Here is a 25,152-nt window from a genome sequence, read left to right as displayed (position 1 = left end):
GATGCTGTATATTAGAAATCTGAACAAGTACTGGACTGTGTTAAAGATTAGAAGTCGTTTTTTCATTTTATGATTTTCGTATATTCATTCATGGCTTACTTTTTTGATGGGGAGATACGAGTTTTCTTAAATTAAAAAAACACCCTAATATACACCAGTTTCAGTAAGGATTTAATTTTTTAAAAAGGAACTAGTGGGTCTTCTTATATTTCATGTTATCTCTCTGCCATTCCACTATTCCCACTTCACTGGCATGGAAGGACCAGGGGAGCACTCAGCCTCCTTTTTTTTTTGACCCGTAAAGTGACTCCGTGCACCCAGCAGACACTCTGTGAATGTCACTGACCCGGAGGAACTGGACCCGGGCTATGCTACAGGCTGCCCGTGACGAGAAGGCGCAGCCCCTCGTCCCCTGCAGTCCGGCTCCACCCTCTGGACTGCGGGCTGGGCACACTGGCTCCTCCCATGATGCCTTACTTCCCCCAGGAACGGGTGAATGGACAGATAAATAATGGATAGCGCTCTAAAGACATGTAGACCTAAAATTTGCGTTTATTTTGATAGACACCCCTAAAGTTTGATCCAGGTATGTAAAGAAACCTGTGTTCTGGTTTCAGTCTTGCCACCCTCTAGCTGTGGGTCTTTAAGGTCATTCGCCTCTCTGAGCTTTATTCCTCTGCTGTGAGATGAGGATTAACACTTCTAGATTTAAAGTTATGACTCTTAGAAAGAACTGAAATTATTCAAGAAGTGAAGATTACAGCCTAATTTCACAACTATTCCCATGACTGAGTCAAGGGGACAGGTCCCCAGCAGGAAACGGAGTGGAAGAGATGGAGGTTAGACCTTGAGGAGGATGTTCTGTCAGTGGGTTCCCAAAGTAAGGAATTCTGAAGAAACAGAACAGCAGAAGCGCTGAGGAATTGATGCCTTCAAACTGTGGTGTTGGAGAAGACTTGGGAGTCCCCTGGACAGCAGGAGATCCAACCAGTCCATCCTAAAGGAAATCAGTCCTGAATGTTCATTGGAAGGACTGATGCTGAAGCTGAAACTCCAATACTTTGGTGACCTGATGCAAAGAGCTGACTTGTTGGAAAAGACCCTGATGCTGGAAATGATTGAAGGCAGGAGGAGAAGGGGATGACAGAGGATGAGATGGTTGGATGGCATCACTGACTCAATGGACATGATCCCACCTGGGCATGCTGCAGTCTGTGGGGTCACAAAGAGTTGGACACAACTGCGCAGCTGAGCACCACCACATAACAGCAGAACGGGCACTTGTTTGCTTGGTTTTGGCGACTCCCTCATGGTCACAAGGGGAAGCTGAGTCCCGGCTGGGGGTCCTTTCCTGTCCTGTCACATGGTGTAGTCCAGGCAGCCAGGAACTTCCCCCAACTTTCAGTTTTTTGACACATTTTTAAACTCTAGATTTTTAGGTGCTATTTTTTCCCTTAAATTAGAGCATAATTTAGGGTATGGGGGGCTGGTGGGGCACACCAGGGGGAGTGGAGGTGATGCCAGCCTCTGGGTAACCATGGACTATGCCTGTGTCTTTTCACACAGTCTCACAAGACAACTTGACCTTCTCTTTATTTTCCTATCTACCTAACAGAAAAACAGAAGCAGCCAGAACTGGGGTTGCAGTGGGGCCGCTGAGACTAAGCAGTGCCACGCCTAGGGCAGTGGTGTCCTGCTGGGCCCTGCCACCTCCACGTGGGCCTGTGTCCTCAGGGTCCCCCAGCACCACTGTGACCCTACACGGAAGGAAAACTGCTTTTTCATTCAGAAACCCTCTTCCTGGGCTTCCCTGGTGGTCCAGTGGTTACGAATCCACCTGGCAATGCAGGAGACGCTGGTTCGATCCTGGTCGGGGGAAGATCCCACCTGCAGTGGGGCAGTCAGCCCCTGCACCCCAACTCCGAGCCCACGTGCCCTAGAGCTCATGCTCTACAGCAAGAGAAGCCAGCATAATGAGAAGCCTGCACACCGCAATGGAGAGGGGCCCCCACTTGGCACAACTAGAAAAAGTCTGCATGCAGTAAGGAAGGCCCAGCGGAACCAAAAAATAAATATTAACCAAAAAAATCCTGTTTCCCTCAGAAGGTGACCGGCTGAGTCCTCCTAACTGACTCCAGTGATGGGGGGCAAGGTGCAGAGGATGGACTGTGAGAATCAGACCCCCAAAAGAGGTACAAGATAGAGGCCCATACGTGCTCTTAGCCAGAAGCCACAGAGCTGCTCAGAAAATGCACCTACCTGATCCCACACCTGGAAGAGATCTTCATTCTGACGGCAGAGTCACAGTGATAACCATGGAAAGTGAAGTGACGTGAAAGTCGCTAAGTCGTGTCCGACTCTGCGATCCCATGCACTATACAGTTCATGGAATTCTCCAGGCCAGAATACTGGAGTGGGTAGCCTTTCCCTTCTCCAGGGGATCTTCCCAACCCAGGGATCGAACCCAGGCCTCCCACACTGCAGGCTGATTCTTCACTTTACCAGCTGAGTTATCAGGGAAGCCCAGCCAACTACGGAGACACTGGTAACCGAGGTGTCCCAGCTCCTCTCTCAGAAAGTCCTAGCGGTCTTCCCCGCTGCCTCCCGGGGTCGTCGCTGCCGCACCCAGCCGTGCTGTAACCGGCGTCCTGGGGCAGGAGGCAGAAACTCCTCAAGACGCCATGTGTGAATTCCCATCGAAATCCTAAAGTTCAGGAAAACGGAATTTTGGGTTGCACCCTCTAAAACTGTTCTGTGCTTGTTTTTCTCTTCCAGGCTTTCACCACCTTCCTGTGCCTGTACGGCATGGTTTGGTATGCAGAGCACTATGGTCACCGAGAAAAGGTATAGAAGGGAAGGTAGAGATGGCTTTACCTTCACGCCCTGCTTGGCACTGTAGCCGGGAGCACAGTCACCGAAGATGGGGCGTGGCCGGCAGGTGGGGCGTGGCCGGCAGAGCGTGGACAGGGCATCAGCCCGCCGCCCCGCTCCCCCCGCCCCCCAAACACAGCCAGTTCAGAATTCACTTCCTATAATTTCCATTCTTGCTTGGGACTGCCCTGTTCAATAGCTCCCGTACTTTTATCCTTATTTCTTAAGAGGGTTAAAACTTTTAAAATTATTTGTTAATTCTTTTTGTTTGTTTTTAATTGCGGGGCAAGCCCTGGACTCGTTTTTGCAAAGCTGGGTCTTTCACCCTGTGCAGGCCTCCTCCTGCGTCCCAGCCTGGGGTTCCCTTGCTGAGACTCTCGCCCTGCTTACTTCGTTTGCGTGCATGGGTGCGGGCATGCTCAGCCACTCGGTCGTGTCCTACTCTCTGAGACCCCATGGACTTTAGCCCGCCAGGCTCCTCTGCCTGGGGGATTTTCCAGGCAAGACAGATGGAGGGGGTTGCCATTTTAGTCCTCCAGGGGATCTTCCTGAGCCAGGGATTGAACCCGAGTCTCCAGTGCTTCCCACGTTAGCAGGCGGATTCTTTACCACTGAGCCACCTGGGAATCCCTCCCTTTCTAGTAGAGGAGGATTAAGGTAGAGAATTGATATGAGTGGGTTTAAAACGCTATAGCAGTCTCGTCAACTGGGATTTTTTTTTTTTTTTAAGTGAAAATAGCAGCTTTCATCCTCTATTTATCCTTTTAGCCTAAGGAGCTAAAGGCACTTTCTGGAAGATCTGTTCTGCATCACTTGGGAGTAGCCTTGCTCTTAGGGCTGAGAGCCTGAGCACCAGGCGGTCCCGCCCTTGCTGGTGGGGGTCCCTAGCCCCAGAGAGGCCGGGGTGGAGCACCCTTCCTTGTTTGCTCTCCCCCTGGGAGCAATCCATCCCACTGCTAAGCCTGCCTCTCTCCCTAGACCTACTCAGAGTGTGAAGATGGCACCTACACTCCGGACGTCTCCTGGTCTCACGGGAAAGGTTCAAAAGGTATTTCTCACCCTCTTTCTCCTGCTTATTGCTCAAAGCTCCCAAAGCCCAGTAAAGGGATTTCTAATCAGAATTTATCCTCTGAATACTGATAAATATCTGGAGCCCTAAATGGTCTCCAACCTACTCACTTGCATGTCTCCTGTCACTTGTTAAAAAACAAGCAAAAAAAAAAAAAGAAGCAAAGTGCTCATAGGTTCTGCCCAAGAAACTTGGCTTTATAAGAAGAGGCGCCATGTGGTTCTGCCTCTTCTGAGATAGAAGGACAGAGCGAGACCTCACTGTCTCAGCCATCCTGATGGAGATGTTCCTTCTCTTGGCTTTCATTGTGAGTGAGAGGGGTTAGGAAGAGTTGTGTGCCAGGAGAGAAGCCTTTCAAAAAAGAGGCGGATCTGCTTGATCGCGTTTATTCAAGAGACGGACCATCGTCAGAGGGATTTCCGCAGTGTAGTCAGGGATCTCCCACTGGCCTTTCCCTAAAGAGCATTCTGGAAAGATCCGGGGCCACCTGGTTATTTTTAAAGAATTTGGCTTGTAGAAAAATGATCCCAAGGAGGCTCCACTAGACAGTACTTGCTCGTCAGTCATGAACTGATCATGGGACTTGACTAAAAGGAGAGAAGCGAACACCAGAGACCTTGAATGTCAGCCCTAAGACTGGCTCAGCAAAGCGGGGGTGAGGGAGGGACAGCTCTGCTGAGTCACTCTCCTGCGTTCTCCGGGGTGAGGCTCAGCACAGCTCTCCCTGGGAAAACGCCGCAGAGTGCTGGTCACCCTGCTGGAGGCGGTTTCTCCTGAATCCGCCAACTACTGTGGGATGCGGATGGAGGTGGGCACAGGGTTTCTCCCCCCGGGGCTCCCTTATTCAGAACCAACCCCCCCCTCCCCAGCCCAGAGATGAGTCCGTGGCACTTCCAGGTTCTGCAGTGACAAGACTACAAGATATAAGCAGTGGTAGAGATATATGTAAATGAAAGGTAGGCCGATGGTTTAGAAAACAAACAAAACCTGAGCCCTGGAGCAGAGAATCTTGGCTCCACTGCTAGGCCAGAGGTGGTCCACGTGCCCAACTCTGGGGCAGAGCCAGCCTCCTGCCAGGAAGTTCCGATGACCTTTCAGACCTTACACACCCCCTGCCCGGAATGCCCACCCCCACTCCACCTCCACTGCCCTGGCCCCACCGTCCAGCTGGCTGGGAACCTGCTGATTGCTCAGCACTCAGCCCATGTAGACGCCTTTCTCTGAGCTCCCACACAACGGAGCGTGACAAAGGATGCCGGCCCTGTAGACCCTGAGCCTCTCCAGGGCCTGCGGCGTCTTCCCGGGTGACTCCCGGCTGCCCGTCCTGAGTGGTGGGAGGCCTCCAGGTCAGACCCCAGAAGTCGTGTGATAGCTTTCACACCTGTCAAGTCAAGAATTCATTCCAGTTTAGGGATTTAGAAACTACGGTTTGCAGCCGACCAAGGTGGGGGAAACTTCACTGGTGCGCCCTTTGGTTGCGAAGGTAGACTCGACACCCACGTGGTGTAAGTTGTCATGGGCTCTCCTCTGTGCTCTGACGTGATCTGTGCTCTCACTTCTGGCCCCCATGGCCATGGACCACAATCCACCCTGCCGGGATGTAAAACATCCTCAGGACACCCAGGCCCTAGCTGTGCTGGTTAGCCGAGGCCCGGGGCTTCCATCAGTCAAGTCAGTCAGTTCAGTGGCTCAGTCGTGTCCAACTCTGTGCGACCGCATGGACTGCAGCACGCCAGGCCTCCCTGTTGATCCAAACTCGTGTCCACTGGGGCGTCTATGTGTTGGTTTATTAGCAAGGCCACTAGATGGCGCCCGAGGATCAGTGGAGGAGCAGCGGGCGGCCCGGGCAGGGAGAGCTGGGGCAGAGGGACAGAGCCTGGGCCCGCATCCCGCAACGATGCTGAGGGCTGACGTGTCCCGATTCCTCTTGACCAGGTTCTGAAGACGGCCCCCCCAAGCATCCAGGCAACAGCGAGAGCCATTCTTCCAGGAGAAGGAATCGACATTCCAAGTCAAAAGTCACCAACGGAGTGGGAAAGAAATGAAAAGACCCTGGTTCATAATAATCCAAGATGTGTCCAGGGAGTGCCTAGAACTGGGAGGGGACGGAATCGGCTGGACTTGCCGGGAGGAGGGAGGTCGAAAGGCACAGCGTCATTGGGAAGGAACGGGGGCTGGAGGGGGGGGGGTCGTTATTTGAGAGCGTGGGTCTTGTTTCCCACAGACCCGGCCCCGCGGGGCAGACGATTGCGGGAGGGGGTCGGGCCTTTGGGGGTCCCTGGTAACTTCAGCACTTGGCCACTGGTAGCAGGACGGTGCTCGGAGGAGGAGACGGTAGCTCTACTCAATTGCCGGAGCAGCTTTGTGCTTCCTGTGTTGTGGGTGCGGTTTAAACATCTTCACTGAGACAGGGCATCCCACCGGGACAGTTGATGAACAGGTCACCACCGTTTTCTTGCCCTTCCACTTGACTGACTGGTTTTAAGCCCACCCTACTTGTCTGTGTTTTATTTCCTTACTGCTTGTTTTTTAAGTCGGGATGCTTATATAAGCCTTCAGAAGCCACTGCTGAAGTTGAATTGGAGGAGGGCTCCCCTTCTCTCCTAGAGGAAAAAAAGTGGGGAGCTTTGGTGTTACATTTAGCAACCTCCTCCGCCTTTTAGGACCTGAAACCACATGTGGCAGGTAGAAACAAACCTGCGGAAAGGTTAGCTCCCCACATAGGATCCTGGGCGTTAGACCAGAACGTTCCCGTTCCCTCTCCAGCGTCACTGGTCCAGACTTAGCCACAGCGCACTGGCGGGAACCTGCCCGGAGGCAGTGCTCGCGCTACCCCTCCCCCAGCCAGGTGCCTTTTCCATTTTCTTTGTTTTCTTTCATGGTGTGTTGCTGACATTGTCTTTTAGTCCCATGTGAGGTGCTGGTGAGTATTCCCTTTCATCCGTGCCATGCTCTAGACCACTGACCCTGATAGTTCACCACCTCTGATGGATCCCTGTTTTAAATAAAATGGTTCGCGTTAAAGCCCATCAAATTTGGCCTCCGTTAAGTGCTCATTTCTTTGCATCTTATTGATACTTTTCACTGTTTGTAAGCAATCACTGTTTTTCAAGTGGCTTTAGGATTCTGTGAATATGTTTGTGTTTTATGTAGTGAGAAGAAAAGAGAAAATATATATATGTATTTTAGAGGGCTTACAGACACATGTTCCTTTTCCTAAACTTCCCAAGCGATCGACAGGAAATGAACAAGATAGTCATTGTTGTCTTTTGCGTGTGTGCGCTAGGGGAATGGTTACATCAGCCAAGTTGGATTGATTTTTCTAATAAGTGACCAGTACCCAGTTGATTTTCTCATAAACTCGCTGAATAGCTTTGTTCCCTCCTTTCACAGAGCACAAAAGTTTCGATGCCTTTTCCTCCTTTAAGGAAATCTTTAACTGTAGCCGTCATGTTTTTCTTTTTCTGCAAAGAATTCTGGGGTGGAAGGGTTAAATGAATCATTCAAAGCTCAGGTCACTTCCTGTGCCCTGGGCCTCTGGCAGCCACTCGGTTGAGAGCCCACGCAGGCTTGCTCCAGAGAAGTGTCGCTAGCGCTGGGCTGGCGCGGGGGGCTGCGGGGGTCGCCGTGCCGGCCGCAACTCTGAGCATGCACGTGCTCTTAGAACAGCAGCCACATCCTTCCGATTAAAGTCCCAAAGAGAAGCCAAGAGGCACCCGCTCTGTAGACCCGTTTGCGCTTCCATCACTGTCTTAAACAGGCACCGTGTAACACTTGTCTTACTTCGGAAGTTAGGTGTGTTTTGTTTGGCTTCTCAGAGCTTGAAGGTACAGAATGTGTATCCTGGACATAGTGTTCAATTCCACTTCCTTGTGCTGGACCACGTCCCTGAGCATCTCCAGGTTCATCTGACCAGTAGCTGGTCCAGCTAAGGAAGGGGTTGCTTCTCCAAGGCTGCTCTCAAGGAGGCCCTGCCCAGTGTGGGTGACCTGGAAGCGCAGAGCACACATGAGACATTGTTCCTCCATGGCCTTGTACAGAATGGCCAGGAAAGTTCCCAGATGCTTTCCACGCCCTTTTTTTGCCATGAAACTTCTGTTTCCCCTTTCAGTAAGAGCTCTTACTACACTGGTTCCAAAACCAGTGCTTCCCTTGGCCGGCCAGAACCACAACTGCCGCTCCTCCTAGAAGCTCTGACTCTACTTTTTCCACCCGTTTCTAGGAAATTAGGCTTCACCTTGATGGAAGGAGATCTGAGTTGTCATATAATATCAGAAACGATTCAGTTGCAAGTGATCTCACCTTTGTCATTTACAAAATGCCCTGTTATAAGACACCATTGTTTTGGAGGTGATCCTCATAGAATGCTGTGTGTATATTTCTCTGTAAGTAGCATCACATCAAATGTTTCGTTGTTCTTTTTTTTTGTTTGTTTGTTTGTGTTTCGTTGTTCTTGTTCAGTGTCTTAAGTCACGTCCGACTCTTTGAGACTCCATGGACTGTAGTCCGCCAGGCTCCTCTGTCCATGGAACTCTCCAGGCAAGAATACTGGAATGTGTGGCTATTTCCTCCTCCAGGGGATCTTGCCGACCCGGGGACTGAATGTGTGTTCCCTGCATCTCAGGCGTATTCTTTACCACTGAGCCACCAGGGAAGCCCCAAGTGTTTTATCGTTTTCCTCTTTGTCATTCTTAAAGGTCTTTCTATGGCCTATACCTGCTTTTCCTGTGTCTATTTTCACCATTTGTAAAAGCCTTGGGCAAATCGCTCCCACAGCAGTGCTAAGACAGTTCATTGACCCGTTTTATGCATTTTGATGATAAAAGACAAAACGCCAGTCTTATTTTCACTATGATCACTTCTGTAGCAAGTTCATGAGAAAAGTACTCACCTAGGGGAAATAAAGTTCTTTACCAAAGACATCAGGTTCAGCCCTCCTGGTCCCCCGCTGAAGCCAGTCCGCATCGTCTTTAAGTGATACCTCCCTTTGTCAGGGATCTCCCTGTGGAATCAGACCTTTGGGTTGTCTTATTTGTTGGTAATAGTGCACTTGGTCAGGCCCTTACAGGAGAAAGCTAAATGCAGGGTGGAAAAGAAATATTTAACCACTAGAAACCAGAGGAACTGCGCACTCTAAACAGGGGTGTTAACTCTGGTGCTCTGTGCTGTGTGAATTATGCTCAGTGACCACGGCAGCCCACCGCATGTCCGCCAGGTGGGCTTCATGTACAGAGTTCTTACTGCTGTGAGAACCAGGGATGCCCCAGCTAGGTGACTGCAGTCCTTAATGTAGTGCCCACTTTTATGATTGAAGTCAACTTATGAGGAGAGATGAGACCTCTGTTCTTTAGTGTTTTATCCAAGGGCATCTCTTGCCTTCATTGTGCGTGTATGTTGCGAGGGTTGTATTATTGGGTTCTTTGCCAGTTTCAGCATTAGTAATGGCTGCAACTGAAGGGCTGAAGACGCTCGTGGCTTGGCCACAATAAGTTTTTACAGCATTTCACTTTATCAGTTCATTCCAAACCTGATACCAGGACCATCACAGGTGAAGGTTACCAGATTTTTTAATTGAACTCTGATATTATCTTTGATGCAGTAAATACAGCTTTTTTATTTTACTATCTTCTGTGAATTTAAAGAACTCATTAATGTCTACCAAAGAAGAAGGAAATCGTTGGGGGTGTGTGTGTGTTTATTCAGTGTGTGGGAATGCTGAAATGTAAAACTCTTCCTTGTCTCCTATATTTACTAAAGACTGCCTTTAATCCCTTTCAGAAATTGATCTGCGGTTCTGTCCACCTTGACATTTCCTTTCTTCCATCCCCTTCTCATAAACCTGGAGAGGACAGGAACATCATTCAGAAAATAGAATTTGCCTCAGAGTTTTGCTTTTCCAGCTGATGCAACCCACCAGCCAACCTCCTTAGCCATTCTGGGCTCAGGCTTGAACCTCTTGGGCCCCAGGTATTAATTTTGTTTGTTTTGTTATCCGAATGCTCTGAAAACATTGCCTGCAAATTGTGGGCATTGATAACGCCCCAAATGGCAGAAAGGTTTTCTTCCATGTGCCTGGCCTCCTGCCCTCTCCGCCCCCCACCCTGCACACGATCTCCCCAGGCCCTCAGATACCAGTGTCCCTGTGTGGGACACTTTTCTGGATGCTGAGTCAAGGGGCCTCATGTGTAGCTTTACAACCACTGGAAATAAGGTTTATTTGCCTTTCAAAGAGGAAGGGTAGATGAACCTGAGACCAGGACCTAAAATATTGCATCCTCATGTCTGAAGTCTACCTACAGTAGCCTTAACTACAGTTGTTGAACTGCAGGCAGGGTTTGTGTAATAGTCCATCCTGGAAAATCTGGACCGTAAACCTTGCTGTTCCCACCCGCCTGACTCCTCAGTCTCATCAATCCAACTACATCCATCCCAAGGCGATTAGAGATATTATGGGTGCAACCCGGGAAAATCTTAGGAAGATTCCCCAGGTTTCAGAAGGCCTAGAATCCTCTCCCTTCTCTTAGTCTGGATGAAATCCAGGCCAGGAGCTGGGGGGTGGGGGGAGAGTTCACTAAGGCCACTGCTCGCAAATCTTCTAGACACAGGCATGCAGGGGACTGGGATCCTTCCAAAGACCTCTGGACAGGGGCTCTTGGAACCCCCCCTTCTTCCTGTGTGTCTCCCGAGTGGCCACCACAGCACTCAGCTGGCTTTCTAGAGACCTGAGTACCAGCGCAGCCCTTGCAGTTCCAGGAGAAAGGGGCGCCTGAGACACCTGCCCCTCCCACTTCCCTGCCCGTGCCCCTGTGATTGTGTTCTTCCATCCTCTGAGTTTGCTGTTATTCCTGTTTTCCAGAGTTGTGGGGCTTAAGGACTTCACCAAGAGCACCCTCAGAGGTGTCAGATCAGCCCAGAGCCTAACGCAGTCTCTCCCACTCCAGGCTCCTTAGTCTCGTGTTCATGTCTTAAGCCCTATTACCAGCCCTGAGCCTGCACCCATGCCCCCCGCCCACCTCCCTCCCAGCCGGCCTCAACAAAAGGATGATGAGAAGCCCCGGGTGGCACCCACACCTTTGCCTCCCCTGCTCTGGGGTTCCCTGCGTAGTGGTGGTCAAACCTCCAGGCCACCACAGATGTTGACTCTCTGTGTGGTTTCAGCTGGTTGCGTGCTTGGTGGAAGGGATGACCGGAGTCACGTGCTCCTTGAAGCAGGGTCCTCTTGCCATGTGGGTTCTTTCGCTGATGTTTTGATGCATTCTGCAAACCGTTGGAAGGCAATTCTTCCTGTGTGTAGCGGCTCCCTCTGCCCTCAGGAATTTGATTTACAACCTGGCCAGGCCATAAACCTCGGCTCTTCTGAAAAACAGCGAAGTATGGGAAAGAATGTAAATTATAAATACTGAATTCCTATGGTCAGCAATAATGTAATGGCCTGGCTTGTTGTGTTTTGTGTTTTTTTTCTTTAAATACGGCATCCATATGGCTTTCATTTCTAAGGGGCTAGGTTCACCATCACCCACTCCCCATCACCACCATCACATATTTCCTAGGGAGCAAAGATAACCGTGAAATGTCCCACTGGGATAGGGTGTTTTTTCCACAATGAGAAGAAGCACTTTCCCATGTGATGACTCACTGGTCCAAGGTGGACATGCCGCTCTTCACTGAGAGGTTCGGGACCCTAGGTCACAGTGACATCACCACAGTCTGGTCACTGTGCTCCAAACCATCGCCTGGTGTTGTCACTTAGCAAACCCCACCCCCAGTGTTGACTTTCTAGGAGGAGGCTTTCCTGTAAGATTGTTGAAGTCCTCGCTCTGTCCCTCTGACCAGTCTAGGTCGGCTCACTGGAAACAGACTTCTCACTTCCACTTGCACCGCTGCTGGTGCCGTCATCAAAGACAGCTTCAAACTCATCCCGAAGACCAGCTGGTGGCTGGGTTTGAATTTTCGTTCCAGCAGTGGGTCAGCTCCTGGTTTAAATTTCACATGCAGGGCAGAAGCAGCTCCTTGCTCTGCTGAGGCAGGACGGAGCCACTGGTCACTGCATAAATTCCTGCTTTCCTCCTCTGCAGAATCCAGTGCCTCAGAGGGCTGTGCTGGTCCTCAGCATTTCTGCCTTTAAACGCAACCATGTCCCCAGTACAAAATGATGGGTGAAAGCTGCGAAAACACCCAGGGTCCCAAGCTACTGTTAGAACAGCCCTAGTCTACCATAGCATCTATTAAAAGTCAATGGGATTGTGTTTTCTTTGGTCAGGAAGTGTGCTAATAGCAGAGGAGGGTGTGTGAGAAAATGATGCTCGAGCTCACAGGGGTGTCTACCCACAGAAATATATAGGTTTGCACGCACCTTTTCACCCCCACGCTCGCCTTCATGCCTTCTCTCCATTTTCTTTGGGTCGTATTTGATACACAAAATGCCAAGCCCAAATCTAGCATGGGACCTGCCAGGCCACACATAGGGTGTGGAGGAGAGGGCCAGAGTTCTCAGAAATGTCCAAGGGGAGGTTGCATACATTTTGACCACCAGGATAACCTCAGATGCAGTTCTATTCCTCAAAATTGTGTCTCTGCCAGAAGGTACTATGTATGTACCTCTAAGTAATTTCAACAGAAATCAAAGATAAGCCCAGCAGTGATGGTCACAGAATACGTGTGTTTCAACTGCTGGTTACTTTTGTGTGTCACTGTGACTGGGCTAAGGGCTGCCCAGACGGCTAGTGAAATGGTATTCTGGCATGTGTTGTTGGTGACGGTGTCTCTGAAAGAGACTGGCATTTGAATCCGTTGACGGAGTAAAGCAGCTCTACCTGATGTGGGTGGGTGGGCCAGCCTCACGCAATCTGTTCAGGGCCTGAATAGAACAGAAACACAGAGAAAGGGTGAATTTGCTCTCTGTCTGCTTGATGTGAGGCATCCCTCTTCTTCCCTTGGACATTGCTGCTCCCAGTTCTCAGCTTTCAAACTCAGACTAGAATTTATACCCCCCTGCCCCATGCATAGTGAGGCCTTTGAACTTGAACTGAATCACAGCACCAGCTTTCCTGGTTCTCCAGCTTGCAGACAGCAGGTTGTGGGTCTTACAGGCCTCCGTAGCTGTGATAGCCAGTCCCTATAATAGCTCTCCTCATATATAGAGACGTATATATATATATATATCCTGTTGGTTCTGTTTCTCTAGAGAACCTAATACCGCCAGCCTATATTTGGACTAAGGTTTGTAAGTCAAACTTATAAAAAGAAAGGAGATAGTTGGAGTTGTAGAGTAAAGAATGCTCCAAAATGTGGATGCTGACCTGTAAATCAACTTGTATTGTCAACTGGTTTTCCAGATAACGTTGCTGTGAACAGCAGAATTGCCTTTTAAGTTTAGACTAGTGGTGTACACACAACTTCTTGAATGCTGCTGTGAAGATGGCCAGGGTTGTGAACCTTTCCCAGAGGTGTGTAATAAGGTTGGCCAAAGAAAAAAAACAAAAAGTTGGCATCGTACCCTGGACTCATTGCCTCAACCTTTCACGCTTGCCCTAACCCAGTCCTTGACTGTTAAAACATCTTTGCCATTATGGCCATACCACCATGAACACACCTGATGTCGTCTGAAAAATCACTGCAAACAGTTGTATCTTGTTTGAGAAAATCCTCTACTGAGTAGCTGCTCAGGCTGGGAGAGGGAAAAAGAATGTTCAGTTTTTCCAAATAAATTTCTTCATATTTAGCGTGTTGGCATCACCCAACTGCTCTGTTGTTGAGATGCTAATGTGACTGGCAGATAGTGGTTTTGTCCTACATGACAGAATCAGTTCAGGTCAGTCGTTCAGTCGTGTCCGACTCTTTGCGACCCCATGAATCGCAGCACGCCAGGCCTCCCTGTCCATCACCAACTCCCAGAGTTCACTCAGACTCATGTCCATCGAGTCAGTGATGCCATCCAGCCATCTCATCCTCTGTCATCCCCTTCTCCTTCTGCCCCCAATCCCTCCCAGCATCAGAGTTCTTTTCCAATGAGTCAACTCTTCGCATGAGGTGGCCAAAGTACTGGAGTTTCAGCTTTAGCATCAGTGCTTCCAAAGAAATCCCAGGGCTGATCTTTAGAATGGGCTGGTTGGATCTCCTTGCAGTCCAAGGGACTCTCCAGAGTCTTTTCCTACACCACAGTTCAAAAGTATCAATTCTTCGGTGCTCAGCTTTCTCCACAGTCCAACTCTCACATCCATACATGACCACAGGAAAAACCATAGCCTTGACTAGATGGACCTTAGTCAGCGAAGTAATGTCTCTGCTTTTGAATATACTGTCTAGGTTGGTCATAACTTTTCTTCCAAGGAGTAAGCGTCTTTTAATTTCATGGCTGCAATCACCATCTGCAGTCATTTTGGAGCCCAAAAAAATAAAGTCTGACACTGTTTCCCCATCTATTTGCCATGAAGTGATGGGACCAGATGCCGTGTTCTTCGTTTTCTGAATGTTGAGCTTTAAGCCAACTTTTTCACTCTCTTTCACTTTCGTCAAGAGGCTTTTTAGTTCCTCTTCACTTTCTGCCATTAGGGTGGTGTCATCTGCATATCTGAGGTTATTGATATTTCTCCTGGCAATCTTGATTCCAGCTTGTACTTCTTCCAGCCCAGCGTTTCTCATGATGTACTCTGCATATAAGTTAAATACACACATGACAAAATAATTAATAGTAAAAATTAATGCTTAACTATTTGCTGAACACCATGCTTGGTGCTTGCCATGGTTCATCCACCCCTCCAAGCTTATGGGACAAGAGACAGGAGAGGCCTTCCAGAGAGAAGCAGTGGGGCCGGTACCCAATGAGCGAGGAGTCTGAGATGGAGCCCATACTCCTTGGCATCTCAGGGATCAGGATGGGGCAACCCAGCTATGTGTCCAGCATCAGCTCTTACCCCCTGCACCAAGGGTGCCCCATCCCCCCACTGATAGCACTGTGGGATCCCTGCCACTCCCAATGCCCACCAAGCACACTGTCCTTTCAGGCTGTGCAGCGTCTGTGACGCACCGGGAACGTCTGCCTCTGCACTCTGCCTGATCGTTTCATGGTCCTGCAAAGCTCAGCTCAGATGCTCTGTGCTCTGTGCAGCTCCCCCGATCCCTGATGTGCACGGCCACGCTCCTTCCCCGTGTGCTGTGTCCGCCTTGGAGTAGGGGGCTCTCTCCAGTCTCCCAGGCTCAGTCCAGGCTCCCAACAGTGTCTATTACCAACGCCTGACCCATGGCAGGTGCTCAGAAAATGCTGTGAATGAGCCTGAGAGTGAGCGGGTTTGTGGGCCAGGGGCCACAGACCACCTCTTCCAGGATGGACCCGCAGTGTGTGACTGCTTCATTTCTGGTTTCACGGGAATCCTGTACGGAGTCCTCTGGTCCAGGTGCATCTCGGCCTGCCTTTGAGTCTGCAGTTCTGCTGCCTCCACTGTTTAATTTTTCTTCAAGAGAACTTTTTGGCTCACTGAAAAATTGAGCAGAAGATAGAGTTCCCAGGTACCCCCTGCCCCTCCTTATGCATAGCCTCCCCCGTTATCAGCGTCCCCCACCAGAGTGGGACATTTGTTACAGTTGATGACCTGCACTGACACATCAGGATCACCCAGAGTCCAGTTTACCTTTCCATTCACTCTCGGTGGTGTACACTGTGTGGGTTTAGACAGGCATATAATTCCTACCGTTTTAGCATCATACAGAGTATTTCCACTGCCCTTGGTGGTGTGGATCCAGGTAGAAACTGGCCAGCATTCTGAATCTGCCTTGCAGCCTGCTGGGATGCTCAGTTTAGACAACATATAAAGTTTCCTGGATGCAGGACAAACCCAGGCCTATGGAAAGAGCACGAAGTTAAAGTATGTGGTACTTTGAGCAGTGACGAAGGCATAACCAGGGAGCTGACGTGTTTGCTCCAACACCAAGAATTCCAGGACAATTTGTTATTCAACCGAAGCCAGTGTAGTTGCTACAAAAAATAAGCCTGGGAACATACCTTTTCCTTCTTTTTGTCTTTTTACATACCCATTCTGTTCTCTAGTGCTGTGGTGAAGACGTCAAAAACAATAGCTGATGCTGTTTGCTATTCTCTTTCTTGCAAGAGAATAAGAGCCAGGGCTCTGGTCAAAACATGGCTCTTATAAGCTAAAGGTATCAGCTTCCTGAAAGGGCTTGACAAATGCTAACATACTCTTAAGAAACCCTGGTTGGACGGGCTTAGGAAAATCCTAGGTTTTATTAGGAATTATTTTTTGCCAGATTAAGCCTAGCCTGAAGGCATCAATTACCTTCTTTCTTTTTCTTAAAGTTTTATTAAATAGAAGGGAAATAAAAACTTGGCTTGTCTGATTTGCCAAAACCCAAGTAGTTACAGGACTAGTATCCCAGAACCTCATAGGCAGGTGTTAGAATGGGCTAAGAATTCTCTGTCAGCTTGTTTCAGCACTGGTGGTATTCTGGAGAAGAAAATGGCAACCCACTCCAGTATTTTTGCCTGGAGAATTCCATGGACAGGGAGCCTGGCAGGCTACAGTCTATGGGGTCACAAGAGTTGGACACGACTGAGTGGCTAAGCACACACAAAAAAATCCTCTGTGCTCTGACCATTCATTTCTCCCTCCGGGATTTCAGGCAACAATGGACCTTTTTTTTATTGTCCCCATAGTTTTTGCCTTTTCCAGAATGTCGTATAGTTGGAATCATTCAGTATATAGCCTTCTCAGATTGACTCCTTTCACTTGCACCGAAGATTCCTTCATGGCTTGATAGCTCATTTATTTTTAGGGCTGACTACCATTCTATCATCTGAATGGGCCACAGTTTGCTTATCCACTCACCTACTTGAAGACATCTTGGTTGCTTCAGTTTGGGTAATGATGAGTAAAGCTGCTATAAACATTTGTGTGTGGTTTTTTATACAGACATACATTTTCAGCTCCTGTGAGTAAATCCCAGCAAGGCAGTTGCTAGATCATATGGTAAGAATGTATTTAATGTTATGAGAAGCCACCAAACTGTCTCCCAAGGTGGCTGTACCATTTTGCATTTCTACCAAAAATGAATGAAAGTTCCTGTTGGCAGCATTCTTGCCAGCATTTGGTGGTGTCTGTGTTCTGGATTTTGGCCATTCTGATGTAGGGATATGTAGTGACACCTTGTTTAAATTTTCATTTCCCTCCAGACATGATAGACCTGCCTCCACTTCTTCAGCTAGTGTGTTTATCTTTGTGCCGACACCCTGGCATTTTGGAGGGCTGCCTTGCTTCCTTTTTTGTTTTGTTTTTTTCTCTTTAAACTTCCACCAACAGTGGAAATTGGTAGAGCCCCTTTGGAGTGTTAATCAGAAAATACCTTATTTTCAAGTTTATTAGAACATCTTTCCTTTGAAGGTGATGACTAGGGATCACTTTTTGATTCTCAACATGCAGGGGAGGGGTGCAGACTATAGGTACCAAAGGCACCCACTCTCCTGCTTAGGATTTGTTTTGATATTGTAAACTCCAGAAGAATGGTCTGATTCTCTCCTTTGGATCCTGGTTCATCCATATAACTTAAAGCTCAGAAAGTTTTGTGGGGCGCTCCATTTGGGGATTCAGAATTGTAGAGCTCTTTTAGAAAAAACTAATATATAAAGCTCTTACTCCCAATATTTGATTTTTAAAAAAGCAAATGCCAAGCACTGTTTATAATAGCCAGGACATGGAAACAACCTAGATGTCCATCAGCAGATGAATGGGTAAGAAAGCTGTGGTACATATACACAATGGAGTATTACTCAGCCATTAAAAAGAATACATTTGAATCAGTTCTAATGAGATGGATGAAACTGGAGCCAATTATACAGAGTGAGGTAAGCCAGAAAGAAAAACACCAATACAGTATACTGACACATATATACGGAATTTAGAAAGATGGTAATGATAACCCTGTATGCGAGACAGCAAAAGAGACACAGATGTATAGAACGGACTTTTGGACTCTGAGGGAGAGGGAGAGGGTGGGATGATTTGGGAGAATGCCACTGAAACATGTATACTATCATGTAAGAAATGAAGTGCCAGTCTATGTTCGATACAGGATACAGCATGCTTGGGGCTGGTGCATGGGGATGATCCAGAGTGATGATATGGGGTGGGAGGTGGGAGGGGGATTCAGGATTGGGAGCTTTTATACACCCGTGGTGGATTCATGTCAATGTATGGCAAAACCAATTCAGTATTGTAAAGTAAAATAAAGTAAAAATTAAAAAAAAAAAAAAGCAAATGCCATATGGCCCCAGCTCTAGGTTACCTCCTGGGGCAGGAGGCTTGGAAGAGGCCAGGTGAAAGAGGGCTGGAAAGTGGAAGCATCACCAACTTTGCAGTAAACCTACCTCCACTGGAGCCGGTACGACCTGTGCTTCACCTGCTGGGGGAAATAAACCACATCTTGGATTCTTCCGGTTAACTGCTCAAACTGCTGTTATCAGCAGGAAACATAGCCTTTTCCCCTGCAGCTTTTTCCCACCCCACTTAAGCACTCTAAGAACATTCGGGGATTTGTTCTACGCCGTGAGTCAGAGAACAGAGCGATTCCATCAGTCGTGGAACAGTCTGATTCAGGTGTCCTGCCGCACAGAGCAACTGTCCACTGGGCCAGGACCCCTTGTCAGTCCCCATCCCATAGTCACAGTGTCCCCACGTGGGCAACCAGCTGGCACCACCATACCATCCCCAGAGCAGGAGACTGGGCCAGCACCAGGGAGTCTATTGAATGTTCAAGCCTCAGATCCAGCCTTTTTCCAGACCCAGCTCTTGTTCCTTGGGGGCCCGGTTCGCCAGCCAGGCCCCTCCTGTTCTCTCATGGATGAGCTTCTGTTGGGGCCTCAGCATCCATTACCACCAGGGGCAACCTAATCCATCCGGAGGTTACCCCCAAAGCCAAGAGTGGAGCTCCTGGGCCCCTCTCCTGCCCACTCTGCAGCCCTGGCTCCTCCCGCTGGCAACGGCTCGCCAACAGAGGGTGTTGCCAGCAGGTGCCTTGCCAGGTCGCAGAAGTGGGCCCCCAGTTTTCCAGTCCTGTGGTTCTCTCCCCATAAGGAGCTGCCTGGATCTGACACAGGCGTTCCTGCTCCTGTGTAAGCTGCTTCTTTCCTGATGGAGCCACAGCACCTCTGGTTTTCAGATGGTGACCGCGGTGTTTGTGGGGGTTCTTTCCGGAGCCACGGAGTCTGGGCTGCCAGCAACTGCATCTGCTGTGTGTCTAGGAAAGATGTCCGTCCTTCCGTGTCTTGCCGTGCCTGGTAACTGCTTTAATGAAGAAGGAGCTGCAGCGAAAAGGCACTTCTGTTGGTGACTCTCCCCCAGGTTGAAATAATTATCTTTCATCCTGCTAACTTTAGCCTCCTGGGACCAGTTAGTTTGGGGAACTGTTTTTGCTTTTGAACGCAAATGTTCTTCCCCCTTGCATCTGCTCCCCACAAGCTTTCCGAACACGCAATGGCAGACCATTGAGTTAGAGTGTTTTATCCCCTGAAGAAAGCGCTTATGTGGTTTTTGAATATATGTTTCCTCAAGAAAACCGCCCCCATGTGGACCATCCGCCTTTTGTGAAGAGGCGTCTAGGTGAACCTGACTTCCCTCCAGGGTTAACTGAGCCAAAAAAGAATCACTCGCTTGGCTGCAGGGAGAGGGCAACCTCTGTTCTGCAAAGTTACCATCCCCATAACCAGCCAGCCAAGCCCTTCTGCTAGTTGAAGCCAGGAGACAGGTTTTATTAAAAGATGGTGAGGAAATGACCCAGAAGCACACGTTTTCACCTCTTTTCCAGTCCAAAGAGAGTTGCTCCCAGGTGCTGTTTCTGCAGTCCAGCTTCTGACTTGCAAACTGTTCAAGAAGGAGGTGGTGGGCTGGATGGCTCAGAGCCCGCATGATGTAAGTTTCATGTTGTAACACATACATGTGCAGACAGAGGAATCTGACATTTGGAGGAGGGGCTCAGGGTCAGCCAATGGTTGTACCTCTATAGTTCATATGTCAAGGCACCAAGGTCCCCCTTATACCCATCAAGGTGCCCACTATCCAAAAAACAAAGCAAAACAAAATCAGTGTTGGTGAGAAATGTGGAAACCATTTTTGTGCACTGTTGGTGGGAATGTAAAATGGTGTAACTGCTGGAAAACAGTATGCTGGATCCTCCAAAAAGTGAAAATAGAATTACCATATGATCCAGTTAATTACACTTCTGGGTATATATCCAAAAACTGAAAGCAGACTCATAGAGATACTTGTACATCCTTGTTCACAGAAGCACTATTCACAATGGCTAAGATACAGAGGTATCCCAAGAGTCCACTGACAGATGAATGGGTAAGCAAAATCTTGGTATGTACATATGGTGAAATACTCAGTTCAGTTCAGTCACTCAGTCCTGTCTGACTCTTTGGGACCCCATGGTCTGCAGCATGCCAGGCCTCCCTGTCCATCGCCAACTCTGGGAGTTTACTTAAACTCATGTGTATTGAGTCGGTGATGCCATCCAGCCATCTCATCCTCTGTCGTCCCCTTCTCCTCCCACCTTCAATCTTTCCCAGCTTCAGGGTCTTTTCAAATGAGTCAGCTCTTCGCATCAGGTGGCCAAAGTATTGGAGTTTCAGCTTCAGCATCAGTTCTTCCAATGAATATTGAATTTCCTTTAGGATGGACTGGTTGGATCTCCTTCCAGTCCAAGGGACTCTCAAGAGTCTTCTCCAACATCACAGTTCAAAAGCATCAATTCTTTGGCACTCAGCTTTCTTTATAGTCCAACTCTCACGTCCATACATGACTACTGGAAAAACCATAGCCTTAACTAAAAGGAAGGAATCCTGGACTTCCCTGGTGGCGCAGTAGATAAAAATCTGCCTGCCAATGCAAGGGACAAAGGTTCAATCCCTGGTCCAGGAAGATTCCACTTTAGAGCCCAGGAGTCACAATTATCGAGCCCGCCTGCTGCAATTACTGAAGCCCACATACCTGGAGTCTGTGCTTTGCAACAAGAGAAGTCACTGCAATGAGATGCTTTCGCACGACAACAAATAGTAGCCCCTGCTCGCTGCAAGTAGAGAAAGCCAGCGTGCAGCAATGAAGACCCAGTGTAGCCGAAAATAAAATAAATAAACATTTTTTTTAAAGGAAGGAATCTTGCATTATGCTGAATGGAATAATGCAGTCACTAAAGGATGAATATTCAGTATGAGTCCACTTACCCGAGGTACTTAGAGTAGACAAAACCATAGGGACAGAGAGTAGAATGGTGGTTGCCAGGGACTTAGGGGAGGAGAAGATGGAGAATCTTTGTTTAATGGGAGCAGAATTTCAGTTTTACAACATAAAGGGTTGTGGGGGTGAATGAATGACAGTGATGTTAACAAAACATTATGAGTGTATTTTAAACCACTAATCTGAACACTTGATGACTAAGATGGTAAATTTTATGTATCTTTTACCACAATTTAGAAAAACAATTGGATTAAAAAAAAAGACACCTAGGCCCAGAGTAGTGAAGCCACTTGCCAGGGTCACACAGCTGGCTGCACCAGGGCCAGGCTTCAGGCTGCCTCCAGAACCCTGCTGCAACTTTCCTGCCCAGGACACGTTATCCTCCCACAAGTCACCGAAGAAGATGAACCATGTGTGGCTTGTGCAGCTGCCCAGGTGCATGCATTTAGGGGACTTATCCTTTATACCAAACTTCTTTTCCCCTCGCCCCATCGCTTTTCTCACCTTCGGAATTTCTCACCTTCAGAATCCGACTCCACTTTCTGAAGCCTTCTATCACTAACAGGTTTAGAATTTTAAAGCACATGTACAAAAATAGAGTGCACAAAGGTGCACTGAGGGTGCTGATGAAAAGGTGGCAAAACTCCCATAAAATTAGAGTATTCAGAGTGGCCAAAGCCTGGGGTGATCTGAGGAGCTTGGGAAGTGCTGAGAACAACTTTTCAAATGACGGTGGGGAGAGCTTTTGAAAGTCATATACATAAGGCAAAGAGGGAAAGCAAAAGAACAGTGTCTCCTGTTTGGAAAGAGTTCCATCTGATGATGTCCTTCTCTGCTGCAGGTCCTTTTGAGATGTCTATTAACTCTTTATTATGTCAAATTAAGTTTATCTAAGTCAAGTTCAGGCCCTCCTGCACATACCCCCACCCCATCTCTATACTTCAGCCATTCTGACCTATTTTCCTTACTTGAATATTCATCATGTCTTCCCTATCACATCCTGTTCCCCACTATTTCTCTAGCAAATTCACCCACATCCTTATATTCTCAGACAACACTTGGGCAGGAAGACCTTTGTTGACACCCAGCCTAGATTATCTGCTCCACTGCACCATCCATCTCCTTTTGTAAATCTTAGTTCTTGTTCAACAGCTGTCTTCCCTGCCAAAGTTATTAACTTCCAGATTATTTTTGGTTTGTCCACTCTCAGATACCCAACACTTACCACAACAGCACTCAGAAAATATGTTTCGGATGAAAGAATTCTTCAATGTGTAGATGATATAGAAAACAGGACAAGTCAATACAGGCATGACAAAGAAATGAAGGGAGGGAGAGATATGGTTAGCCAGAAAAGAACTGAATGAAGTGAGGGATGCTCCAGCTAGGTTTAGAAGAGAATGATATGAGTTAGAGGAGATCCAGGAAGTCAATGAAAACATGAAAGTCTGAGGCAGGGTAGTTAGGAATCTGCCTTGACTAAAAGGCTGAGTGATTTATATATCATTTATATAGTCTCCATCAACAGAATGATATTCAGCCTGGAAAAGACAGAGTATGCATTAGTAGGAGGGAACAGAAGCCCGAGATGGCACCTAACTGTGTTAAAAATGTCATCTCTAGGTAAATGTCATGTAAATATCATGGTGCTGAATTTCAGAGCTGTTGTGGGTTAAACCTGGAGAAAAAAAGAAAGTGTCATTTAAGAGAGAGGAGGAAAGAGACTTTTGAAAACTGTCGATGCACAAGCTTGGTATGAAAGCACAATAAATTCTAGAGTAGGTTATTAAAGATGGCCTGTGTCCATACTTTCTGAAGAACACATTAATCACTGGGCATTAACAGAAGTTCAATAAACAAGCCATGCAAGCTAATGTGTCCTATTTTCACAGGATTACAAGATTGGGAGATCAAGGGAATATCACAAATAAGCAAAAAACACAGCATAAACCCCACCTAAGATAAAAAAAAGAGATTTAAAAAAAAATTTAAAAACCACCTCACCTTTGAGAAACTAGGGTGCTAGTATAGTTCCTTTTTGAGAGTCACCATGCACGTTAGCTCATTAAAGACTCTGAGAAGGTCTGCAGCAAAGAACATATTTAATATTATCCCCTGAAGCATGAAGAATGTTTTGGACAAATTTCAGCAAAGTAATTTGTTAAGGTTTTTTTTTTTTTTTTAAAATATCAGCTCTGAAGGAGGTGGAGAAATGTGGACTTAAAAATACCTGTTGGGATCAGAGCCAGGTAGACACCTGTACCTGAAGAGCATTAATTAACTGATTAATAGTCACCTGCGAAAGGTCTCGAATGAAATGTCTCAAGACTCTGCCCTGTCTCCTGAAATGTTCAACATTTTATCACAACACGGAAAATCTTCTAAATTTTTATTTATTTATTTATTTATTATTTTTGGCTGAGCTATACAGTCCCTGGAGTTCTCCAGGCCAGAATATTGGAGTGGGTAGCCCTTCCCTTCTCCAGGGGATCTTCCCAACCCAGGAATCAAACTGGGCTGTATAACCTTGGACAAATTTCTCAAGATCTCTTAGCCTCAAAGCCCTTTGATAAGAAATCATCTTCCCCATTTTGTGGGGTTATTTTGATGGTCCTGGAGCAGGGTGGGTGGTCACTGTATGCTTCTCTTCTCTTTCTCCCATGTGAAGAAGGGCAGTTGGAGAAACTAGAAAGGAGATTTATTGGGTATAGATCCAACAGAGAGACTGAACCAGTGGGGAAATCCCCCCAAAGGAGGTAGATTTGGCTGATGAAAACTAAGAACTCCATAAGAACCAAAGCTGGAAAACAAAGATATGGGCTTGGCTAGCTTTAGGTTGGCCATGGCACTACCACAGATTCTGTGTAAGAGATTTCTGCTTTGGGTGGGTGATAGGATTAGGTGACTCCCCAGATACCTTCCAGCTCTAGAGTCCATGATTCTATCTCAGCTAGACTGTTGATTGTTCTCTTCTATATGTAGTCAGTTCATAGATATTCAGCTTCCACTCATATATATACTTATTTAAAGTATATATCTAGAGTATCATATGTAGATACTTATTTAAAATCATTCTTTGGTCATTCCCTATGGATGAGCTCTTTCTTGTTTTAGGGCCTCTTTAAAGCCTAGTTTAGAGATTTGTCCTTATTGGGAACTTAATAAATGGTGAAGGACTATTAAGAGAGATCAGTGGTGGTCTGATGACCACACACTCACACTTCAGACTCATACAGGCATGTGTTCAAATCTTGGCTCTATTTCTTGGCCGTGTGACCTTGAGCAAGTTTCTCTCTGGGCCCCCATTTCCTCATCTATAAAATAGAGATGGTAATAAAAGCTGTAAGAGATCAAATGAATAGGATATTCTAATTTCTTAGGAAAACAGTGTCTTCCATTTTATAGTTGCTGTCAGAGTGAACTTAAACCTTTCTGTTGCTGTTGTTCAGTTGCTCAGTCATGTCTGACTTTGTGACCCCATGAACTGCAGCATGCCTGGCTTCCCTGTCCTTCACCATCACCTGGAGCTTGCTTAAACTCATGTCCATTGAGTCGATGATGCCATCCAACCATTTTGTCCACCTACATAGGACTAATAGAGAGATTTTCCAGTTACACAGTAAGCAACTTATGGATGAATTGGTTCCTTCCTTTACATTCTTATTTAAAAATATTTTCTTCTAAACAATGTTCTTGGCTATCATGCCTTTTCTAAAACCAGCTTGAACATCAGGAAATTAACGGTTCACATATTGCTGAAGCCTGGCTTGGAGAATTTGGGGCATTACTTTACTAGCATGTGAGATGAGTGCAATTGTGCGGTAGTTTGAGCATTCTTTGGCATTGCCTTTCTTTGGGATTGGAATGAAAACTGACCTTTTCCAGTCCTGTGGCCACTGCTGAGTTTTCCAAATTTGCTGGCATATTGAGTGCAGCACTTTCACAGCATCATCTTTCAGGATTTGAAAGAGC

At 47.4% G+C, this 25,152-nt stretch overlaps 1 protein-coding gene across 2 annotated transcripts in view; it reads left to right on the top strand.

Moving 5' to 3' along the window:
* The window catches only part of PTDSS1 (phosphatidylserine synthase 1), a 69,334-nt gene extending 62,369 nt beyond the window's left edge, over window positions 1-6,965 (top strand). For both annotated transcript variants that reach the window (XM_052651957.1, XM_052651956.1), the window contains 3 exons: window positions 2,776-2,844; window positions 3,850-3,919; window positions 5,876-6,965. In XM_052651957.1, coding sequence (XP_052507917.1) covers window positions 2,776-2,844; window positions 3,850-3,919; window positions 5,876-5,985 — 249 coding nt within the window. In that variant the 3' untranslated portion in view covers window positions 5,986-6,965. The remainder of the gene's footprint in view (window positions 1-2,775; window positions 2,845-3,849; window positions 3,920-5,875) is intronic.
* The last annotated feature ends 18,187 nt before the right edge of the window (window positions 6,966-25,152 follow it).

Source organism: Budorcas taxicolor, chromosome 14 (assembly GCF_023091745.1).
Source record: "Budorcas taxicolor isolate Tak-1 chromosome 14, Takin1.1, whole genome shotgun sequence".
Lineage (NCBI taxonomy): Eukaryota > Metazoa > Chordata > Mammalia > Artiodactyla > Bovidae > Budorcas > Budorcas taxicolor.
This window is presented reverse-complemented; position numbering and strand designations above follow the sequence as displayed.